The sequence below is a fragment of the Dipodomys merriami genome, unplaced genomic scaffold (genome assembly GCF_024711535.1).
Source record: "Dipodomys merriami isolate MVZ:Mamm:240054 unplaced genomic scaffold, mDipMer1.0.p SCAF_2, whole genome shotgun sequence".
Classification (NCBI taxonomy): domain Eukaryota; kingdom Metazoa; phylum Chordata; class Mammalia; order Rodentia; family Heteromyidae; genus Dipodomys; species Dipodomys merriami.
This window is the reverse complement of record NW_027203381.1, coordinates 11,209,253-11,233,141: the sequence shown is the minus strand read 5'-3', so window position 1 is coordinate 11,233,141 and position 23,889 is coordinate 11,209,253. Positions and strand designations below refer to the sequence as shown.

Below are 23,889 nucleotides of genomic sequence, written 5' to 3'. Positions count from 1 at the left end.
TTTTTCCCCAGAGCGGGGTACACACCCGTTTAAAAACTCCCGCCTCTTCTAAGCCCCGCCCACGCGGTGTGCCGACCTCTAGGCCCCGCCCTGATTCTGCACTACTAGCCCCCGAGGCAGAAGCCCCGCCTTCCCCTGCTGCAGTCATCCAATGGCCGAGATACACGGCTAGGTGACTGCTAGAGAGCTTTAGGTGTCTTCTTGGCGCCTGACCAGCGACTTGAGAATTCCATTCCTCTTGACTAGTCACTTCTCCGAGTTACCCCTGAGACACGCGGGATCACACACTGGCCCGCTTCCTCTCTGAAGGGTCGAACAAGGCTTCTGAGCTCCTTGGCATCCCTCCCTAGGAGCCCAGGGTCCTCACTGGCCGAGGCTCTCAGCCCGCGGCATTCTGGGAGTGGTAGTTTTTCCTCTTCCTCGATTCCTTCAGGGCTAATCAGTGGCTAAGATCACAGGACTACGATTCCCAGAAGGTCAAGCGACTCGCCAATCACGTGGCTCGCAAGGACGCGGGCCGGTGGGCTGTGCCTGCCGGTGTTCGGCTACTGTCTGGGTGACACGGGGAGCCGGCGGGCTGCCGCGGCCCCCAGAGATCCCCGCCATGGTTCGTGCGGGTGCCGTGGGCGCGCATCTCCCCGCTTCCGGCTTGGACATCTTCGGGGACCTGAGGAAGATGAACAAACGCCAGGTAACGGAGGCCTGGATGGCGGGGGCGGGGCGCGGCGGGGGCCGGGGCCCGCTGGGGCTCCCCGGGCAGGGCTCGGGCAGCTCCGGGTCCTCCCCGAGGCGTCCCGGAGGCACCGGGTTCAAATCCTCTCAGGTGTGTGTGTACGCTTCCCAGCGCTAACAGGAACAGCGAGGAGGCGGCTGGCGCTGGAGGGACTGGCGTCGAGACCCTGCGCGGCGGGGGTCGTTTGCCGGGGACGGCGGGCGGTGAGGACCGCTGTCAGCGCGCGCTGGAGGGGCCTGCACCCCAGGGCCGCCCCGCTCCCGAGCCCCGGCGGCGCAGCCCAGGCCCGACGGCGTCCCGAGGGCAGGGGCCGAGGCCGCCCGACCGGAGAACTTTCCGACCGTCGGGGGAACTGTCCAGTGCTGCTAAAGCAGCCGCTTTCCACCCGGGGACAGGTTTCTCCAGGGCGTCCTTTGGCTCTCCAGAGTGCGTCTTGTGTCCAGAGAAATCCTTGCGGTACTCAGTCTTCGTGGACCGAACCAGTGTCCTGGAAAGGGGTTCCAGAAGTCTTCTGTAACTTTAGCTGCACCGTACATGCGGAAGGCAGTTAGGGGGTGTGTATGGGGGAGGAGGGCGGGCTGTCTTTGGGGAGCTGGGATTGATTTCTCTCTCTTCATTGAAAGTCTTGTGCTTTTCCCTTCGTGGTTTTTGGCTACCGTCACTGCCTTTGGGCCTTCCTTTACTCTTTAAGAGAGAAGAGAGACTGGAAACTAACTCAGCCAGGAAAAATGTGATTGCTCAAACTTCTGGAAAGACAATGTCGTGAGACCTGTTGTGCCCAAATATAGTGATGGATTTTATTACTGTTACTAATGATAACACATGGTGGTAAGAAAAATGAGATTTTTTCTAGAAGGTAGTATTGATTGTCTTTGAAAATGGTGTTAGTTCTCTTGATTTTGATGGCAGAGTGGCACACATGACAGGGCCCAAGTACTCCTTCCTGCTTGCATGTCTTCTGTCCAGTTCTCTTCCCTCTTCCTTTCTCTCTCCTTCCCTCTCTGCCTCCCTCCTTCTCTCCTTTCCCTTCCCTCCCCCTCTCTCTCCTTCCTTCCTTCTTTCCTTCCTTCCTTCTCTTCCTTCCTCTCTTCCTTCCTTCTCTTCCTTCCTCTCTTCCTTCCTCTCTTTCTTTCTTTCTTTCTTTCTTTCTTTCTTTCTTTCTTTCTTTCTTTCTTTCTTTCTTTCTTTCTTTCTTCTGTCTTCCTCTTCCTGTCTTCTCCCCTCCTCCTTTTCCTTTCCTTCTCTCCTTTTTTTCCTTTCCTTTCTCCTTCCCTCTTTTTCTACCTCTAGAATTTCAGATAATTGCAGCTGCTCAGGAGAGTTTGGAGACTTGGATGCCATGCACGGTGGGTAGGATCTGATTGTGTCTAGCTATGTTTCACTGACAGCTCCTGGGGCTTCTGTGATGAAGAGTTGTCACTAGCTTAACACACCAACAGCTAATGTAAGGAAGGTTGATGCTGTTTGTTGATGGTCTCCCAGGATCTCCACAGGAGCGCTTTCTTTTAAAATCTAGATTATGGCTAGATTTTGGAAATGCTTAGTACTGATGATTAATGAGTAGATTGTCAGAGAAGGCCTTATGATGAGTGTATCTCTCACTAACTCAATTTGCCTTTTAGAAGACTTGGGTGTTCCCACTTTCAGTGTTAGGCCTGCCAGTAGCTGGTTGCATTGCTCGTTTTGCCAGTCTTCTAATTAAAATCCAGAAGTTCAAGTCTACTGCCTTTTGCTGCTTTTCCTTTATTTTTTACTTTAAAGTTTCATTTTTTGCTTGTTTATCTTTTTCCCTTCCAAACAGCATCCCGTGACATCTGTCAGGTCTGTATGCTCACCATTCTTAGAAGCAGGCCTCCTTTCCCTTCTGTCCCTGTTTACTGCTAAGTAAGGGCTACATGCAGGACAAGAGTTCTTTGTTTCTCCAGTGAGGGTGACAGGAAGAAACACAGCCACTGGCATTTCTGTTGTTCTGTTGCCAGAATATCTGGCCTGCAGTGTTTGCTTAAAGCTCTTTGAAAGTGACTGTTTCATGTTGGGTTGATAGTAACTGAGCGTGGGCTTACCTGAAACTTTGTGTGGTGTTGTTAAATGCTGAATGCATAAATTTGGTAGCCAATGATGAACCACAAAATGTGGTGAAACACGGTGTGACACATTTTAGATCCGGGTCAGCTTGTCAGTAGTTTGGTTAAAATTAAGTGTCTAGATTCCTGAATGTCCAATATAGAACCATTGATACCTTAAAGGCAGGGAACTGGAAGTGTGTCTGCAGTTTGCAGTTAGTGTTAGGTTTTGGTGTAATTGGCAGTTTCCTGAGTAGATAGATGTCCTGATGAAAGGAAGTGGTTTTTTGTTTTTAAATAGGATAGCAGATTTTTATTATTTTGATGATATCCAACACATAGCACTTACAGTGCATTGGATGAGATTCCACACATTTTAAATTTACTAATGCCTCAAATTGTTAATTCTCACACCCCTACAAGGTCATTGCAATAATGACTTTCATTTTATAGATTAGGAATCTGAGCCATAAAGAGAGTAAACTATTTGCCAAAGTTCCATAGCCAGGAGAAATCCAAGCAGGGCCTGTCATCCCAGCTATTTGAGAGGCAGAGGTAGGAGGATTATGATGTGAGCAACAAGTATGATACTTCATCTGAAACTATACTAAAGCTAGAAGGCTGTAGGCGTGGCTCAAGTGGTGGAGCCAAAGACCGGAGTTTCAACCGCAGTACTGCTACCAAAACAAACAACAACCGCAGGCAGATAGCATACTCCTCTCCACCCAACACCTGGCTCTCCCCACACTGCCACAAAAGCTGGTGTGAATATCAGTTGTGCATGATCAGAATTTTTTTTTTTATTGTGAAAATACTGTACAGAGGGGTTACAATTACATGGGCAAGACAATGAGTACATTTCTTATCAAGAATTGTAGCCTCCTCCTTTGTTTCCCCTTCCCATCCCTTCCCATCCTCCCCCTGCCCCCCCACCAACCCCTCTCACACCAAAGTTTGTAAAGTTCGTTTTCGACATAACGACTTGTACATCTCATTGTTGCAATGGGTCCACCTGTATCCCTATTTAAACGATTTGTTTTTCCCCTTCCCCTCCACAAATTATACCAACATCAAATACAGTGAAAGCAGGGGTTATACTTTGGGGGAGGGACATACAAAGCAACAAAGAAATCATCTTATAAATGTGTTAGAAACAATCGCATGAAAGAAAAAAAAATTTGAATACATATCTTAGGGCTCGTTTCCTATCTGACCTTTTCTGCTGAATCAAGCATGATCAGAATTTATCTGCGCCATTCACCTTCGTTTTTAACTGATTGGGGAAGAATGACATGCATAAAAAAAAAGGAACACCTGGAATGCTTAGAGATATGCAGTGCCTCCAGTGGATTTACATTCCCACAAAGCCGGAGGCAGAGCCGGAACTGCTTTCTATTTTGTACTTTTCTAAGCTCCTGACACTTTTTGGATCGTACTAAATACAACTCAGCCTTTTCAAAGGAATTGTCTTTATTCTAATTAATTTTATTTCTTCTCAGTGAATTTTTCCAGCACAGAAAATCGTAGTGTCAAATATGTTCCTTAACACGAAGGCATATTGTTAGATAAGTGGCAAGAGGCTGCTACTTTGAAAATACGATCTAAAACTGGAAGTCATGGTGTGGGGCTTCCCCAGTCAGATCTGCAACTCACAAAGAAACTACACTTGCTTATCTGATGGGAGGGCTCTGAGGAAAGTGCACCCCAGCGAACACTTCTGCTTTAGGTTGATTGCACTTGCAAGGCTGTTTTTCTTTTTAAATTGTTTTATTGTAAAGATACTGTACAGAGGGGTTATAGTTACATGAGTAAGGTAATAAGTGCATTTCCTATCCAGCATTGTTAACCCCCTCCTTTGTTTTCCCCCTACTATTCCTTCTTCCTTCCCCACCTCCCCAACTCCTCCCCCCACCAAGTTGCAAAGTTCATTTTCAACATAATGTCTTGTAAGTCTCATTGTTACAATGGGTCAAGCTGTGTCCTTGTTTCAGCATTTTGTTATTTCCCTTCTCCTCCCCAAATTAGAAGAAAAATGTATATGCAAGATGCAGGGCACCAGAATCAAATACAGTAACAACTCCTTTTGTAATAGCCCCACAAAAAATAAAATACCCAAGAGTTAACTAAAGAAGTGAAGGACCTCTATGATGAAAACTTTAAAAATCTGAAAAAGGAAATTAAAGCAGAACTAAGGAAGTGGTAAAAACTCCCATGCTCCTGGATTGGGATTATTAACATCGTGAAGATGGCAATTATCCAAAGGCTGTCTACAAATTCAATGCAATACCTATCAATATCCCAACCTCATTCTTCAATGAAATAGAAAAAGCAATCCAAAAATTCATATGGAACAATAAAAGACCCCACATAGCAAAAACAATCCTTATCAGACAGAACAGTGCTGGAGGAATATCAATACCAAATTTCAAACTACTACAAAACAGCTTGGTACTGGCACAAGAACAGACTTGAGGACCACTGGAGTGGAACTGAAGACCCAGAAATGAGCTCACAGACCTGTACCCACTTAATCTTTGGTAAGGGAGCTAAAAAATAGAATGGAAGAAAGATAGCCTCTTCAGTAAATGGTGCTGACAAAATTGGTTAAACACCTATTTTTTCTTTAGAAGCAGTAATTTCACACTATCTGCTTAGCACTCCAGTTTCCTTTTTGTGCTCTCCAGGGAATATAGTGATAGTTTCATAATTTGCTAGTTAAAAATGGTGTGTGGCTGTAGTATTGAGTTAGATTTATCTTCCTGTTTTCTTTAATTGCACAAAACACCTTAACAGTTACTGCTAACAGTTAACTGAATTTATAAAAAATATGCCCTCTCTCAGTTGTATCTTTCATGCTATCCTCAAAAGTACATATTTAAATATAGTGGTAATATTGGCAGAGACACTTTTTTTTTTGGGGCCAATCCTGGGGCTTGAACTCAGGCCTGGGCACTGTCCCTGAGCTTCTTTCTTTGCTCAAGGCTAGCACTCTGCCACATGAGCCACAGTGCCACTTCTGACTTTTTCTGTTTATGTGGTACTGAGGAATCAAACCCAGGGCTTCGTGCATGCAAGGCAAGAACTCTACCACTGAGCCACATTCCCAGCTGGCAGAGATACTTTTGAGCTTGCTTTTCCTACCTTCCATATAAGGATATATTTTCATGCCTTGTTGCTCTTGAAAATGATTATTTTCATAGCCATAGACTGTTCTGTCAAATTGCATTTCTCTTAAACACTTTTCCCCATATGTGTTAGAATTAGTTTATGCTTGTCACAGGAATTTTAAAGAACAGAGAATAGTATAATGAAAAAATTCAATGACTCATAATTCTACTATCCTAAGATTACTCTTGGCCAAGTCTTGGAGCACACACATGCTTATGCACACATATATACATGCTCACACACACATATTTTGCTGAAGTCTGAGGTTTGTATTTTCCACCCAACCTGTTTTGAATGTTTTGTATTAAAATTCTTTATGCATTGTTTGTGTGTGGGAGGTAATCTGCCATTTTCTAGTCGCCATTTCTCTCATTAGTCATTTATTTCCTTTTCTATATGATTAGCAATAAGACTGATTAATATTTGGGGGTTGTAATTCCCTATCTGCCTTTTCTGTAAGCTGAGCTCTGGAAGTAGGGCTCCAGGGTGAGGAGAAACGGCTTGATGGTAATGCCTGATTCCTTTCAGAACAGTTATATCACCTGCACCCACCCTTCACAATACACCGTATCCTGACCATCTCCAAGACTAACGTAAAACCAAACAGAACCTTCCAATTTGCCAGGTCCCAGGGGATGGGAAGGACAGAGAGGCAGGTTTATTGATTTCAAATTTTAAATGTTTCCTTTGTTGCTGGTATTCTGCCTTTGGAAAATTATGAATTTGTTTTTTACTTCTTCTGTTAGGATTTTAGTGTTTTTCTTATAGTGGATTTGTTTGCAACAGTTACTATGTATTATAGATGTTTATTTTATTACTGTTTACTTAGTACTTTGGCCAGACTTACATTGCATAGTGAAGATATAGTTCTGAGTAGGGCTGAATGAAACCCTGACTCCCCTTTGTGAAATTTACAGTCAAGTATGGAAGACACATTAAATAACTATATGTGCAATTATCAAGGTGATGAGGGCTGTAACAGATGCAGTGAGAATATATGCTAGCTACAGCAAAGGTTAGCAAACTCCAGTGTTTCACCTGTTTTTGTGAATGAAGTTTAGGCACATGTGGTCTATAACATGCCTGTAATTCGAGCTACTTGAGAAGTGGATGATTTCAAATTCAAGGTCACCTGTGGCAAAGGTGGTAAGACCCTAACTCAAGGCAAAATAAAAACAAAAGAGCTGAAGGCATTGTTCAAATGGAGAATGCTTTCAAGGCCCATGGTTTATTCCTCAGTATGACAGAAAGGCAGGCAGACAGGCAAGGAGGGAGGGATGAAAAATAAAAGGGAAAGAAGGAAGAAACAAAGAAAAGGAGGTTCTTAGATCACAGCTATGTTCCTTTTCATACATATTGTCTGTAATGGTAAAGTTAAGTGGTTTTGACAGACATTATGGGGCCTGCAAACCTAAAATATTTATGATCTGGCCCTTTACACATGAAGTTTGCTGACTCTGGTCTAGCAGCTTGGGGGGAGCTTCCCTTGGACACAGATGTTTATAGCGAGACTTCTGGGTGTTGAACGTGTTAGTAGCTGGGGGAAGGTCCTGGGGTGGAAAACAGCAGGAACTGTGTGAGGCACTGACAGCACAGGTCAACATGGCAGAACTTCACCCCTGACGTGGGGTGTGGAATCCTATCAGATAAGGTGTTCTTCGAAGCTGTACAAAGATTTGGTTTTCATCCTCAGCGGGGGAAGATGCAGTTGAAGGCCTTGACGTGGGGGCATAGATGTAACAACACGTAGGGAGTATGGGATAACTGGGAAAGGGTACAGCGTGCAGGGGAGTCCCGTGGGAAGCTCACGAAGTGGCCAGATGGGACTCTGTGGGTGAGAGTGGTAGCAGCAGGAATAGGAAGAACTGAACACATTCTGGAAACATCTAGCTAGAGTGGATGGATGGAGGTGGCTCCACACATCTGAGTGAATAGAAATGTTCCATACTGAGCTGCCATCACTAGCACCGAGATCTTTGGAGATGAGTTCAGGCTGACATGCATTTGAATGGAAAGGTCCTGTGGGCAGTTGGCAATTTCAGTATGGTGAGTAGTTAGCACTATGGGGCTGATGCCAGCAGTTGAAGGTCTAGGTGGAGGAGGAGAGCTGGCAGGGGTACCGAGAAGAAAGTGGCCAGAGACTGGATTCTGCAGTTTCTAGTTGTGACAGATGTTTGTTTGAAGGAGAAGATACAAGAGGTAGAGGAGGAGCGAGGGGATGGATGGATGGGAAGGACAGGCTGCGGAGCCCGGTCAGCCGCACTGTGCATCAGAATCTTCCTGGACACCAGCCCTTGCCCTCCCACTGATTGGTTGGTGTGGGATGGAGACCTGGTCTGCTTTGCAGTGATTCTAGTGTGCAGTCAAGGTTGAGAGCATGTCATATGAAAGCTGTGGCCTCAAACTGTCGTTCCTGCCCAGGGCCTGCAGCATTGCCTGGGGATTGCTTAAAACCCAGTTCTCAGCCCCCTCCACAGGGGGTCCAGCACTGACAGCACTGCTCTAAAGGACAGGCTACACAATCTGACAGGAGAACAGCTCGAACCCCCCTGCCCGTCCCTGTTGACCCTTCCCAAGTGTCTTCAGCTACAGTTCTGTGTAGCATATGCATTTTTAAAACTACCGTTTGAGTGTGGCACCTGTGGCTCAGGCCACAGGAGGCTGAAATCTGAGGATCCTGGCTGGAAGCCAGCTATGGTAGGAAAGTCTGTGAGACTTATCTCTAATTAAGCATCAACAGAGCCATAAGTGCAACTATGGCTCAAGTGGTAGAGCAAATAACCTCAGCACGGCCAGGCTCTTAATTCAAGCTCCTGGATTGGCAGCAAAACAAACCAAGTTACCTTCTGATGCATTTTAATTGATTATTAAATAGATGCATATTGTGTAATTATGTTGTGTAATGTGATATTTCAATTCCTGTCTACATTGAGTAATGATGAAATCAGAGTAATTATGTGTGTCACCTCAAACCTTTTCTTTATGGCTAAACTTTCAAAAATCTTTTGCAGTTAGTTTGAAATATATAATACTGTCCATTGTATAATAGCATACCAGAACTTAATTGTATTCAGCCTTCAAAGAGAGTCCATACTGCCACATCTATTTCAGTTAAAATTATGTGTGAATATTTGAAAAAAAAGTATTTAGAGCTACGAGATTTGGGTTCTAGTTCCAAATTCACTTGGAAGTAGTACTCTGGAAATCTGGCAGGTAGCCAAGATGAGACCTAACTTACCTAATTTTGCTTTCTTGCAACACTACTAAGGATAGCAAGGAAATTTAAAATGAAGAGATTTATTCCACGATGCGTGGCTAGGCAGGAAACCAGGTCATCCAGATTCTAGGAGTTGAAAATGAGAGCTGATGTGCCCCCCCCCCACTGCCACACACCCCAAGAAAGCCAAGTGCTGAGTGGCCCCAAGAAGCTGAGGAGCACTGCTTCACTGTTTGCGCTGTGGAAACCTCAAAATCTTGAGAAGTGGCAGTAGCAGATGTTTCTGGAACGGACTGAGGCCATATTTCTCTGTGTTACAGAGAAGCTCAGCATGGGTGATTCAGGTTGGGTGTGCAGTTTTTGTGGGGAGACCTGCACTCTTTGCATGGAGCTGTATCTGAGGCTACACTAGAATATGGGGCCTGGGCAGGACTTTGAAGACTGGAATTCATTAGGGCTCAGGGTGTCGGAAAATCCCAGAGTGGTTGGGAGGTCCTCCACATAAGCCCTGTGCGTTGCCATTTCTCCTTTTTCTCTCTGAAAGATGGTGGCATTTGGAAGGCTTTTTTTCATGAATAAAAATGGAAATACTACCTAATTTTGTTCCTCTGTAAAATAGTTTCATGTCCTGAAATATCCTTGTTCTTGTTTTCCTTTACTAGTCCAGCTCCAGCTTCAGGCTGGTGAGTATTCTGCCATGGGTTTTCACTTGCATCTGGCCTTTTCCCTTCCAGCTCTACTACCAGGTTTTAAACTTCGCCATGATCGTGTCTTCTGCACTCATGATATGGAAGGGGTTGATCGTGCTCACAGGCAGCGAGAGCCCGATCGTGGTGGTGTTGAGGTAAGTTCTGACGCCACCCTCATCCTGCCACTGCTGTCCTGAGTCCCAGGAGCCAGCGGGGTGCCTGCAGGGAGAGCCAGCCGTGATAGCGGGGATTCAGGGCGCTAACTGGGTGAACTGTTTGAGCCTTCTTCATTAGCATCTGCTTTGCCAATGTTTCATTTTTTTTTCTAGCTTTTAATGAAAAGTGTTATCTTTTTTCAGTAGATATTTTAGAGCTTTGATCATTTTGATGCCAATGCACTTAGTCTTCTTAAAATGATGATTTAGCAGTATATTAAAGTGTGTAAACTGATTTTTAAGCATAACTCATGTGAAATGCTACTTGGCTTTCTTTGTACCCAATAGGCTGTGCCAAACTTTAGTGCTTTCTTCTTGCCTCTGAGCTATGGGGAGGTTTTACCTCATGCAGCCCTGTTATCCTGGACCACAACAGTTTCCTAAGTACATCCTCATCCTCCTTATGTGTCTCAGGACTTTCTTTCTCCCCCAGATAGCATTTGGGGATCTCCCTGTTTGACTCAGTTTTCTTGTGTTTGAGTGCTAGGTCTGTTGCCCTACTAAGTGCACTGGTTTCTCTTTAACGAAAGCCTCCCAGTGCCCAGTGCTAGCCAGTCCAGCGGCCTGTCTCCTGGGTGCGTTCTAGATCTTCAGGGAAGCTGGCCCCTTGGAAAGGAAAGCCAGCTCCACCGGCTATGATCTCTTATGCAGCACGCCTCAGCTTCAGTACCCAGATTCTTTCTCCTGGCTTCCTGCTAAACAATACATTATTAGCTCATCCTTGCTTCTTGGCTCCTACCATACCCTAGTTCTAGATTTTATTCTTTTCTCTCACATTAAAATAAACATGAACAAATAGAGAGTAAGTCCTAGTTTAAAATTTTCAACTCCCAGTAGATTGCAGTTTATTTTAAATTTACCACGGATTTTTGGCATGGGTTTGAACTGGTATCTCAGATTACCATAGAGATTATCTATGGTCTGTCAAAACAAGTTACTATTTGTCAGCACCGGGCTTTTGTAGACTTCTGTAGAATATGGCCATTCCTTGAATGAGTCTAGCAGTGTGCAAAGGAAGAATTACCCTAGAGTATTAACCAGCTGTAAGAGCCTGAAGTTGTGAATGAACCATGGTAATGTTCATGGAAGGAAGACTTGTCTAAAGGTTAAAAATCGTCCCAGCTTTTACTTCAGAGTACACATTATTCTTGTTTTTATTTTTTTATTTTTCTTAAAGAACCCTTTCCATATGTGAACCCAACTAGAAACCATTTTCTCCCATATTCCACAATCCCTGGGGCAGGAAGGAAACTACATTGGCTTTATTTAGGGCTTCTGAGACTTCATACTGTTGGCAAAATCTTCCACTTTGACTAGTTGGTTTACTGTGATCACTGTTTGGGCCTCGGGCAACACCGATGGGGACTCTGTGCTTCTTTCTAGTGGCAGCATGGAGCCAGCCTTTCACAGGGGAGACCTGCTGTTCCTCACAAATTTCCGGGAAGACCCCATTAGAGCCGGCGAAATAGTTGTTTTTAAGGTTGAAGGACGGGACATTCCAATCGTTCACCGAGTCATCAAAGTCCACGAAAAGTAATGACACTTTATGTGGTTTACTTAATTTTGGTAGATGTTTTTGGTGGTTAATTAGAAACTATTAAAGTATTGAACTATATTTACTCTTTGAGTGACTTTAGGCCAGCACCTAATTCATTCTGCAAATAGGAATGATACTGTTTTACTCTCAGTAACTCATAGGGTGATTGTGAGAATGAAGTCAAGCAGTGTTTACTGACACATGGTACAAACTTAAATGGCTACCCGAATTTAGGATGGGATGAACTGCCAGCTATTTGAAGACATCTCAAAGAAAATCAAAGCACCCTGTACTGCCATTTTTTTGTTTGTTTTCTGAAGTGTAATAAAGCCAGCTACTATTCTCTGTCACTTTGACCAAAGTAACATTTTCAGCAGTAATACTGGCCTTAGGTAGATACACATTTATTTCCCCAATGTGTCTTGTAATTTGCTCATGGCATATCCTGCCTATCAGCCCATAGCAGCATTTTGATGAATTATTAAGGTCTCAATATGGTCTGACTTGGAACCAAATCATTTACTTCTAGCCCTCAACAGAGAAAATTTCTAAATGAAAGAGTAAAATGCTACACTTACATAATTGATTATTCATTTACTTTTATGCAGTTTATGGTAGTGTTGTTACATGATTTATAGAATTAAATTTAGGGAATCTCTCTCTCTCTCTCTCTCTCTCTCTCTCTCTCTCTCTCTCTCTCTCTCTCTCTCTCCTTTCCCATCTCTCCTTCTCTTTCCCCTCTCCTTGTGTTGTTCAAATGGTATGTGATATCTATTTGTGCCACCACAAAAGCGTTAGCATGCTTAGCTGTGATGGGACAGTACTTCCATCCGATGTACTTTCTAGGATGTTGGGGAGGTGAATATTATTTAAGCCCATTATAGGTATATATGAAAATAGTGTAATGAAAACCTGTGAAAAAGAAGTGGGGAGGAGTTTAGAAAGAATAATATAGACTTGGTGAATTTGATCAAAGAGCACTATGCACATGTTGTAAATATCACATGTTGTAAATATCTTATTATAAAATAGGAGTAATAGTTTCTGAAGATGAAAATGTGTTCAGAGTAAATGAAATGATTATCTGCTGTATTTTGCATGAATTATGAGATTGCCAGGATATTTGTCCTCTTCATTTCTATAGCTGTGTCAGCTTGTTCTTTTTGACGTAGTTCACATCTTTGTGGGCTTCAAATGTTTTACCTCATATAGACCTTCATGGCTATATCATGGTACAGTTTGTGTTTTGGAACTATGACGATCAGAATATCAACTAAGGATGGTTAACATTAACCCCACATGGCTCTTTTTAATACTAGTCTGGCAACATTTGTGATCCTTGTTTTCTGCAAATGGAACCTTGGTGATGGAAGCAGTGTGTTAGCACATTCTGCGTTCATTTTGAGGAAAAGCTGGAGGACAGCTAAAAGCATAGAACATTTAAATTACCTTGTGTTTAAATCTGGTCAGGGACCAAGTTCATGTCTAAAGTGAATAGGACTATAGTCCTTATTAACAAGTTGATCCAGGAGGATGAAGAATGGTTACTTTGTTAATGGCAAGTCCTTTGTACAACTATTTAAAGAGAATAACAAAAAAAGTAAGACACACACACACATACATAAAAAGAATGATCGTTAATCAACCTCATGTCCTGACTGACCTATTGTGATCTGAAGGGAATGGCAGAAGTAAGTGTGGAAACACTCATTGTCAGCACACGGTGGTGTGTTATGATCTGGACTTGAGAGAATTGCCATTCATGTGATTGTGCCTACTGGCACTACCACCCCTGATTCCTGATTAAAAACAAGTTAGGTGCCAGTTTTTTTTTTTTTAAGCAGACATGAATGAGAAGTGATTTTTCACCGTGTGTGCTGGAAGAAGATCATTGCCTTCCTGGTGTCCTTGTGCTTTGCCATGCTTTATGCTTTTAGCTTGTTAGGGTTACTTAAGTGCTTTTGCATTTTGAATCTTCAGAATTGTCATTAGATTTGTACTTCAGCTGAACAGTTATCTCTAAGCAATCCTCTTAGACCAAAGAAAGGTCAAGTATTCTTTGGTTGCTTTCTTAATACTCATGTCTTGACTGTAACATCTTGGATAAACTAATGTTTTTCTAATGATGATGTGCTGAAAAAATATTTTTTACCATTGTTTTTCTTTCCAGAGATAATGGAGACATCAAATTCCTGACTAAAGGAGATAATAATGAAGTTGATGATAGAGGCTTGTACAAAGAAGGCCAGAACTGGCTGGAAAAGAAAGATGTTGTGGGAAGAGCGAGAGGGTGAGAATGAACTTTTTCATAAAAGGTTCTGAAACCAGGAATCTACTTAGAAACAAAGATACTAGGCTTATAGGATAACGGAACTTATGTTATTTCAATTATGAATCCTCAGAAGTAGTCTTAAGTCATTCTAGTTTGTACTGTGAATACTAGTAAAGAAAATTCCAAACTTTCTAAGGATCTAAAATCTAGAACAGAACCTGAGTACATTATCCACTAATCTCTGTTTAAAAATAGAGATTAGTCATTTGTGGATTTTATTTTATTTTTATTTTTAAAAAAAAATTTTTATTGTGAAAATACCATACAGAAAGGTTACAATTACATGGGCAAGATAATGAATACATTTCTTATCAAGCATTGTTGTCTCCTCCTTTGTTTCCCCTTCCCTTCCCTTCCCATCTCCCCCCTCCCTCTGCCCTAAAAGTTGTAAAGTTTGTTTTTGACATAACGTCTTGTACATCTCATTGTTGCAATGAGTCCACCTGTATCCCTATCTAAACGATTTGTTTTTCCCCTTCCCCTCCACAAATTATACCAACATCAAATACAGTGAAAACAGGGGTTATACTGTGGGGGAGGGACATACAAAGCAACAAAGAAATCATCTTATAAATATGTTAGAAACAATCGAATGAAAGAAAACACATTTGAATACTTATCTTGGGGTCATTTCACCTATCAATTTATCTGACCTTTTCTGCTTGTCTCAGACATATACTAGTTATTGCAAATAAGGGAAACCATGGGACCTATGTTTCTTTGGGCCTGGCTTACTTCACTTAATATAATTTTTTCCAAGTCTTTCCATTTCCTAACAAATGGGGCAGTGTCATTCTTTCTGATGGAAGCATAGAATAAGAAATCTTCTGAGATGACTGTCACTTTAATGTTTTAGTGAATGTTCTAGATACTCAGTACCTAACAGTTGTGTGTGTGTGTTTATGTGTGTGTATGTAGTACATAGAAGAATTTGATCTTTTTAATCCAACAGGAAGTGAGAAATAGCTTTTTAGGTCAAATCTACACATTTACCTCTTTTTTTTTTTGGTCGGTTGTGGGGCTTGAACTCTGGGCCTGGGTGCTGTCCCTCAGCCCTTCAGCTCAAGGCGAGTGCTCTACTGCTTGAGCCACAGTGCCACTTCCAGTTTTCTAGTGGTTTTATTGGAGATAAGAGTCTCACGGACTTTCCTGCCTGGGCTGGCTTTGAACCGTGATCCTCTCAGATCTCAGCCTCCTGAGTAGCTAAGATTACAGGCGTGAGCCACCAGCGCCCGGCACATTGATCTTTCTAAAAGATTAAATTTGTTCTAGTAATTATTCTGTCTTTCGTAACCAAACATCTTTTGGATTTTTGTGGTAGACATTTAGTTTACTTCTTACAAACTTTTTTTTTTTTTTTTTTTTTTGGCTACTCCTGGGGCTTGAACTCAGGGCCTGGGCATTGTTCCTGAGCTCAAGGCTAGCACTCTACTACTTGAGCCACAGTGCCACTTCCAGCTTTTTCTGTGTATGGTACTGAGGAATTGAACCCAGGGCTTCATGCATGCTAGGCAAGCACTCTGCCACTAAGCCACATTTCCAGCCCTCTTATCAACTTTTCAAACTAAAAAGTGTTGTGCTAAGTCTTTAATTAGTTGTTTCACCGGTGAGTTCTGTTTCTGATTGGCACAGCACAGAGATTATATCCTCTTATTATAAAAAAAAAAAAAGGCAATTTTTCTTTCTTGGTGATCCTCCTTAGAAATGTCTTCTTGGTATCTGGGCTGTGGAAAACTGGAGAGACTTACCAATATCTAAGTTGACTCAGTAATCAGATTGTGGCTTAAGGCCTCTTGCCACAGTTTTAACTATTTTTCTCTCTTGCACTTCCACTGGGATATCTGCAGGGCATAAGGAGAGTTTCCTGCTAGTATTTCTAACACTATGGTGAAAGGCTGTGGAAAGGAGAGGTTGTACTACTGATTGCCGGCCGGCTGGCGGGTACTGTGGGTGCGTTGCCTTGTTTCCTGGTAGCAGAGATGATGAGATTTGGGTCAAACTGATTACATACTGATATTCATTTTGTCAGCATAATTACTGGCTCTGAATCTCCTCTCTCTGGGATCATAATCATATTAGCATACAAGTTAAAAATGGGATTCACATTTATATTCATTGCCTAATAAACTTACTTGTTGCATCTGAAAAATGCTGTGAAAGGAAAATGATAAAGATTCCTTAAATGACTAATCATGTGTGTGCTTTAAAAGCTTTATCTAACAACAGTTCTTAATATACACCACCTGATACTTAACTTTTCTCCTAAGAAAATAAGAATTAGAACTGTGAAAGTTGTCTATTCTGTTTGTATAAATAGCCCAACTCTTACTTTAATTGTAGCAAATGAAGACAAGTGGTATTGCTACCGCAAATCATAAGCCTGCTTGAAAAATAGCTCTGTCTGTTAGCTCTGCTGCATTTCACTAATCAAGCCATTTGAGGCAGGGATGAATATTGGCTGTACAGCTGTGTTTCTGTGGAGGATTGACATGCTAAGGCTGATTTATAGAGTAGTCATATGTTGCTCTTTAGTCTATTATAAACTATTTTTATATTTCTTGCTTTTTATTCCCACGATTTAGGTTTTTGCCATATGTTGGTATGGTTACAATTATAATGAATGACTATCCAAAATTCAAGGTAGGCATTGATGCATGTGTCTTATTCATTTAAAGAATATTGGAGCATTGGTGGGGCAGCTGTAAGGAAACAGCCATCTGCAAACATTTGCTATTAATTTTTCTGCAGTTTTTGTAATTAACTACAAATTAACATAGTCACTGAAATTATTGACATTTAAGATAACTATTTAAAGTACTTGCTGTGCCTTTCATAAGTGCAGTGTGTTCTGAAAAGGTGCTTATGTGGTTATTGCTTATTATTATTGGAATCTTCAAACATACAAAGAAGTATACACAATAAAAACCCAGTGATGTTTATCTACTAACCTCAGTGGAAATGCATCTCTATTTGTTTTTAGAAAATCACTTGAAAAACAGTAAGAATGCTACACAGGAATGAGCACTTCATTAGTTGTGTTGCTGAGTGTTTGATCGTTAGTCCATCAATAGACTTTGGGGTCTTTAACCATAGCTAATTTGGAGCACAGGCGTAGGGGAGGCAGGCCATCTTATGATTCTATCCTCTGCCACTGTTGACTTAAGATTTCATCTTAATGCCACATTTCCTTCTAAACCTCACAGTAATTTTCCATTGTGTTTCCTTTACAGTATGCTCTTTTGGCTGTCATGGGTGCATATGTGTTACTAAAACGTGAATCCTAATACGAGAGGCCGTTCTGGGACCAGATTGAAATGAATTCTGTTGAAAAAGAGAAAACTAATATATTTGAAATGTTCCACTTTCTGTATAAAAGGAAACCATGTGGAGACATTTTTGTCTTGTCCAAATAAATGATTCATCAGTAAAGATGGGTTTTCTTTTGTGGACTCTGATTGTAATCCACAAGTCCCTGCACTGTGGGTGTCACTGTACACTGAGGAGGAAGGTCTGCAGCTTCTTAAGGTCCAAGTGGGCCTGCAAGAGTAATACACCGCAGTCCACATGGTATAGCTTTCAAAAATATAATTCCTAGTGTAATTTTGTGATGGCATAAAATTAAAGGAAACAGGTTCTTCAAAGGAGTTGGTTCTTATCTATTACTGTGTTATCTGATAAGTTAATAAAGCCTAAAATCTCCCAGAAGGAAGGGATGTAATGTACTTTGCTTTTGTGGTGTGATTGATCTTGCAGTGGTTTCTACAACTATCATAAAAGACACAGTGCACGCCTTTGAAAAATTGCCAAAGCTATTGAAAGGTGGAAGAGGTGTTGTTTCTTTCTCCAGTCTCCCTTCTCCATTACCCACGAATCTGCCCTTCACAGTTAGGTATAGATGCAGTCCACTCTGCATAGATCTGCACGTAGTCCCTCATTCAAATATCCATCACCCTTGTGTTCTGGCTGCTGTCGAAGGTGCTGGAGAGATGGAGGCCCTGCTCTGATGATGGAGGTCACAGTGGAGTGAAGAGAAGAGAAATGGTTCTGTGTTGACTGCAGGGTAAGCAGTTGAAGGTGACAGTAGATACCACTTTCATGCTCTTTTGCATGCAGAGGTAAGATAGGCCGGTCTGAGGCGAGGCCAGGATTGCACATCTTTAACGTGCTCCTGGGAGCGTCTCTAACATGCCCTGACTGCAGTGCGCAGACCATACACTACGTAGCAGAGGTGAGAGGAGGAAGAAGGATGGATGTTTGAATAAGCCTTTCTGGTTTATGGAAGTGTTTTCATTAAACACAACGACATCCAGTCCATCAGGTTTCACAAATCTGCTTTACTCCTTTGAGGTTTGTCCCAACTCTGACCTAAGAACTTAGGGTATCTAAAAGTCTCTTGCTAAACAGACTCAGACAAGTTTCTTAAGGACCCCAGCCATAAATAGAGGATAGAACTGCACTGACCAAACTGGGCCATCATGAATAAGTAGATTATATACCAAATGCTCTTAGCATGCTGCTTGACATACACAGTGCGCCTTCTATAAGTGTTGCCCGCGGGTACTTTTGTCCTTTTCAGTGTGAGCCTGAACCCACCGCACACCTGTGAAGTTCATTTCCTCAAGTGAGTCCTAAAGACCAGCGGGAGTGCTCCATGGGGGGCTCCTGCTCTCTCCTCCTTTCTCTCCACTAAATAGGTTGTGGCAACAATAATGGGATGAAATCAGCAAAGCAGGGGGAAAATATTTACAGAATACTTCCTAAAAACATTATTCTCTTGTGCCCGTCAATAAATGATTGAAGAAAATCTGATTTTTCTTCCCTTTACTAAAAATAGAAGTTTAAAATGTTGGGTCAAAATGTTATTAATTTATCCTTCTCTTGGGGTTCTGTCATTGGCTAATATAACTTTTAACAAATACCCCCAATGTGGCTCAGCTTTTGTGTGATTCTTTGAACATTCCTGTTTGCAAGGACACTTAAGTGTCCTAGTGCGGTTCAGCCAATCACATTTATTGTTGTAAGGCAAGGTCTCAGTATGGCTGCTTTTGAATTTTCTTTTTTTCTTTTTTTTTTTTAATAGTGAAAATACTGTACAGAGGGGTTACAATTACATGGGCAAGATAATGAGTACATTTCTTATCAAGCATTGCAGCCTCCTGCTTTGTTTCCCTTCCCATCCCTTCCCATCCTCCCCCCGTCCCCCCATGCTTTTGAATTTTCAATCTGTGTCTACCTCCTGAGCACTGGGATTACAGGTATCCACCTCCACACCCAGCTACCCAGTGCCTTTTAGTTGTGTGGGTTAAAAAGATCTTTTTGATCTCTGAGCTGAGAGGGTCTTATAAGGTGGAAATGATGGTCATTTAGTGCTGACTGAATTTTTTTTTTTAATCTATGGGTCTCAACAATAGCTTCAGTGTGTGGAATAACGAGGTTCACAGCTCTCTGAGCTGCAGTTCATCCATTAGTAGAACCTCCTCTTGGCAGCTTTGTGACACAACCTGGCTAGGCCGCCTCTTTTCTTCACAACAGCTTGGAAGCATCAAAGTGGATGGTGTCTGCCAAATAAGTAAGTCCCACAGGGGAGAAGATGAGGTGTGCAAAAACAGATGCAGGGGTTTGGGGATGCATCCTGGTGTAGGAGTGTAGGCTCAGGCAGAGGCCTTACTGTAATACCAGCATGCAAATGAAGTTAAATGGAGTTTGTCACTGGGTTTAAGGACAGTTTAATGAAGTTTCTAGTGTGGTAGGAACTGAGTTTCTTTCTTTCTTTTTTCTTTTTGGGTCCGGTCATGGGACCTGAATTCTGGGCCTGGGCGCTGTCCCTCAGCTCTTCAGCTCAAGGCTAGCGCTCTACCACTTGAGCCACAGTGCCTCTTCCGGCTTTTTTCTTTTTGCTTATGTGGTGCTGAGGAATTGAACTCAGGGCCTCAGGCATGCAAGGCAAGCGCTCTACCACTGAGCCACCTTCCCAGCCCCTAGGAACTGAGTTTCTATGAACCCTTTCTCTCCCCTTCCACAATCAATGTGTTAATCCTGCACAGATGTTAACATGAACTCAGCTTCAGCTATGCCTGCACAGCCATACGCTCCCACAACCAGATTGCATGATTGCAGACACCAAACTCCTCTATTAGAATTTCAGACCTGTGGAAAGGAGGGAGCCTGACCTTTCCAGACAAGTGGAGTGTGAGAAGCTCTAAATGAGAGGAAGCCTGGGTTTCTGGGCTCTTCAAAAATCCCTAGGTGACTGATATCTGGACAGAATTGAGAACCACAGATAGACCTGGGCACAAACTAGTTGGGAGTAAATGCAATTAGAAATCTTGGTGGCTCACATGTTCCTTCTCATCTTCAGCGGTAGGAAAAAACAACAGAAGCACTCTGTATATCCATGCCACCCTCTTGCCATCATTTCACTCCCAAAACTGATGCTAACCATGCTATTAGTAGTCATCTGGTTTCTATTTGAGTGCCACATATTACAAAGCAAGTAGCTTCTGGCCCAGAGCCTTGGATGGATGATCAGTTTAGTCTCATCTTGAAATTCTGGGCAGATAGCCATCCGTTGCTACTCACTCTATGGGTTCAGTAAGCTTTTTCCATGTCAAGAGCCACGGGGAAGAGTGGTACCAGTGGGGTGGAAAGAGATTTGGACATACTGTGGGTAAGGCTCTGCCTTCACCACCATTAGGTAGTCTATAACTTGGACTTCATTTATTGCACACTGAGTTGCTTCTGAGTTCTGGCTTTTTTTTTTTAATAAAGCTACTGTAGACATCCATAAGGGAACACATTTTCAGCTCATTTGGATAAAAAAGAGACAGGATTGCTGGATCCTGTGATAAGACTATGTTTGGGCTTGTGAGAAATGACAGATGATCTTCCAAAGAATGAATTCCCACAGCTCACATCCTCACTAGCTCCTTAGTAGCCAGGGTCACAGGTGTGAGCCACCAGTGCCCGGCTTACTATTCAGTTTAGAGAGCTCTTTCTATATTTTGAATAGAGTCACTTTTTTCAGATTTACCTTTAGCAAATATTTTTCCCCATCTGTGGTGAGTCTCCTCATTCTCTTGACATTGTCTTCTGTGGAGCAGAAGTTACTGACTGTAATGAAGTCTACTTCTTCAAGGATCCTAAGTCCTCCAACTTTCTCCTTCCTCATTATGTTGGATATTTGTGTTCCTTTGTCTCTTCATATGATTTTATTTGTATTCACACCATAAAAATTTAAGTATGTTTGGGAAAAAAAGATACAACTTTTCATTTGCCATATTTCTTTGCAAGATTTAGCTTTTAAGTCTATGAGGGAGAATTCTGCCCTTTATTAACATTCAAGTTGAATTTTGCCTTCCTGATTTTTGTATTGATGTAGAAGCATCTGAGTCTCTTCCTCCCTTGATATTACTTGTTATTTTTCTGATTCACTCGGATATGTCTGATATTCTTCGAGCATCATCCGGTGTATCAGGCTGTGGCTGAGTAGACGCTCTACCCCCCTCCTTTATCAGTTTCAAGCCTGCCTGATTAGATCAGTGGATTTAAAGGCAGATAAATTGACTTCTCCCTAAGAGAGGAAATAGGTCTTAACGAATCAGCTGGCCATTCATAACTCACCTGATAGCCCTGGGAAGCATCACTCAGAGCTGGAGTAGATTAAAAACCCAAGGGGAGTGTGGTGATTCACTCTCAAGCCTAACAAGTCATCCTTACTGTGGGACTTTACAGTCCCTGCTCGATACAGAGCTCTGCTTTGAGGTCCCACATCATTCACTGTACTTGGGCTAGATGTCTTTTCAATCAACATGGGAAGCAGAAACGGAAACAACATTAAGAGATCACGTCATATCTCTACAGTTAAAATGTTATATTTCTGATATTTAATGGCTAAGAAGATAAGCTGTTTTTAAACCATTAAAAAAAAATGAGCAAAATTCCTACTTGGTTGATATGTAGAACAATATAGTTTACTAAGCATTTGCTTGCTATTGGTCTCCGGCCATCGAGAGGGAGGCTGGCTACTGCCAAATTAATCTTCTCATTAAAAGGCTTAAGGGCAATAGCCTGGTTTGTGCGGAAAGTGGTTTTAAATTTTATTTTTAATGAATTTTGAATCTACTGAGTCACAAATGTTTGTTTATAGATATTTCTAGACTTTTTTCCAGGCTAGATCCTAGAGGTGGGAAATTTTATGAGTTGCATATAAGTAAGTGATGAGTATTCTAAAGAGTTGCGGATGCTGGTGGTGAACATATCATTCATTCTAACTTTCCAAATATGTTCCAATGTGGGGGGCTCAGTCAGCAGAGCACCCTTCAAAGCATTGGACTAGAGAGTGAGTTGGGATGATTCTTCACAAAATGACACAGGCCTGTGGGTAGTACCAACATTGAAGAAGTGAGTGGAGGCACTCACAAAGGAACGTGTGGGAAGTGGCTAGTGTTTACCACACTAGTCCAGGGGAGACAGGGCCTCAGAGTCATTTGCAGCCATGTATATCATAGGAAAAGCCCTGTAGGTCAAGTGAGAAGGACTCACTAGAATCTTCCAGGGTGAAAGTTGGTTTCAATGGTGGAGAAAGAAAAAAGATTTCAGTGAGGTAGAGAGTGAAGGGTCAATGTTAACACTGTATTGGGTGTTACATGCAAAACATCAAAGGTGTATGGCTTTTTATATCTCTATCTCTATCTCTATCTATCTATCTATCTATCTATCTATCTATCTATCTATCTATCTATCTATCTATCTATCTATCTATCCAATCTAAGTTGAAAATAACAGAAACGAATTCTCATTTAAAAGTAATTTCTGGGGCTGGGAATGTGGCTTAGTGGTACTGTGTTTGCCTAGCGTGTATGTAGCTCTGGGTTCAATTCCTCAGTACCACGTAAACAGAAAAAGCCGGAAGTGGCTCAAGTGGTAGAGCATGAGCCTTGAGCAAAAAAAGTTCAAGGACTGTCCAGGCCCTAAGTTCAAGCCCCAGAACTGACCAAAAAAAAAAAAAAAAAAGGAATTTTCTAAACTGATTTTTGGTATTCTATCAAAAAATTGTAAAGCTTCCAGATGGGTTACATGGAATCCACTGAGCCGAGGCTGCAGGCTTGCGTCTTGACTTAGGGAAGACAGTCACAATTTTTCACAGTGGTAGAAGCCTCCACCTCCCACAAAGACTACTGTGGTGGAGTCCTGTGCAACTTGGGGTCCAGTGCTCCTGCCAGCTGGTCTTTTTTCCACACAATAAGGGTGATACAGGTATTCTATGAGGTGAGATTTGTGAACGCATTTTATAGAGAGTCAGGGATATGTGTGCGCGCGCGCATCAAACCCCACTTGCATGTGTTAAAGTTCTTTATGATACACATGTTAGTTTACATTTTTGGACCAAATTTGTCATATAAAAAATCAAAATAACACATTTTCATCATTTAGGCAACTAATGTGAATGTACAAAATGAGAAATCATATCAGAGCTGTGTCAGGTAAAGATGTAAAATGGAGATTAAGGGGGTTTAAGAGGAAATTTGAAAACCAAATAGCCGAAGATAAAGAGACAAGTAACAAATTGTCTGGTAGTGGAGTCCAGACAATCTGTAATTTTTCCTGGCTCTAAGTGAGCGAGCCAGGCCAGTACTGTCAGGAACAAATCTCACCAGACCTAACCTAGAGCTTCTGTTTTGCTGGGAGTCGCTGTACCCCTTCCTTATCTCATGCTGGGTCCAGATTTTGCCAGGTGGAGAGTAACAGAGAGAGAGGGGAAAGGCTAGAAATGGATAGAACAGCTAGAGGAGGCTGAGGATTTTCCTACATACTTGATTTTTTTTCCACCACATGTTTTTTGCTCATGGAATCAATTGGCACTGGAATTTGAACTCAGAGCCTTCTGCTCTTGCTTTGGTTTTTCTGCTCAAGGCTGGTACTCCGTCACTTGAGCT

General features: G+C 42.2%; 1 protein-coding gene across 2 annotated transcripts; it reads left to right on the top strand.

Moving 5' to 3' along the window:
* The first annotated feature begins 502 nt into the window (after positions 1-502).
* Sec11c (SEC11 homolog C, signal peptidase complex subunit) lies at positions 503-17,409 on the top strand. Of its 2 annotated transcripts, XM_070029024.1 has the most exons (6): positions 503-691; positions 9,916-10,025; positions 11,469-11,618; positions 13,793-13,912; positions 16,537-16,594; positions 17,185-17,409. In XM_070029024.1, exons 1-6 carry the CDS (start codon positions 605-607, stop codon positions 17,236-17,238), a joined length of 579 nt encoding a protein of 192 aa, XP_069885125.1. In that variant the 5' UTR covers positions 503-604; the 3' UTR covers positions 17,239-17,409. The 2 variants fall into 2 exon arrangements, with proteins under 2 accessions (XP_069885125.1, XP_069885126.1); XM_070029025.1 differs by lacking the exon at positions 16,537-16,594.
* The last annotated feature ends 6,480 nt before the right edge of the window (positions 17,410-23,889 follow it).

Coding starts and splice junctions, on each gene's coding strand:
- Sec11c (XM_070029024.1), top strand. CDS start 605: ATGGTTCGTGCGGGTGCCGTGGGCGCGCATCTCCCCGCTTCCGGCTTG. Junction 692..9,915: donor GGAAGATGAACAAACGCCAG/GTAACGGAGGCC, acceptor TTTCCCTTCCAG/CTCTACTACCAGGTTTTAAA. Junction 16,595..17,184: donor ATGACTATCCAAAATTCAAG/GTAGGCATTGAT, acceptor TTTCCTTTACAG/TATGCTCTTTTGGCTGTCAT.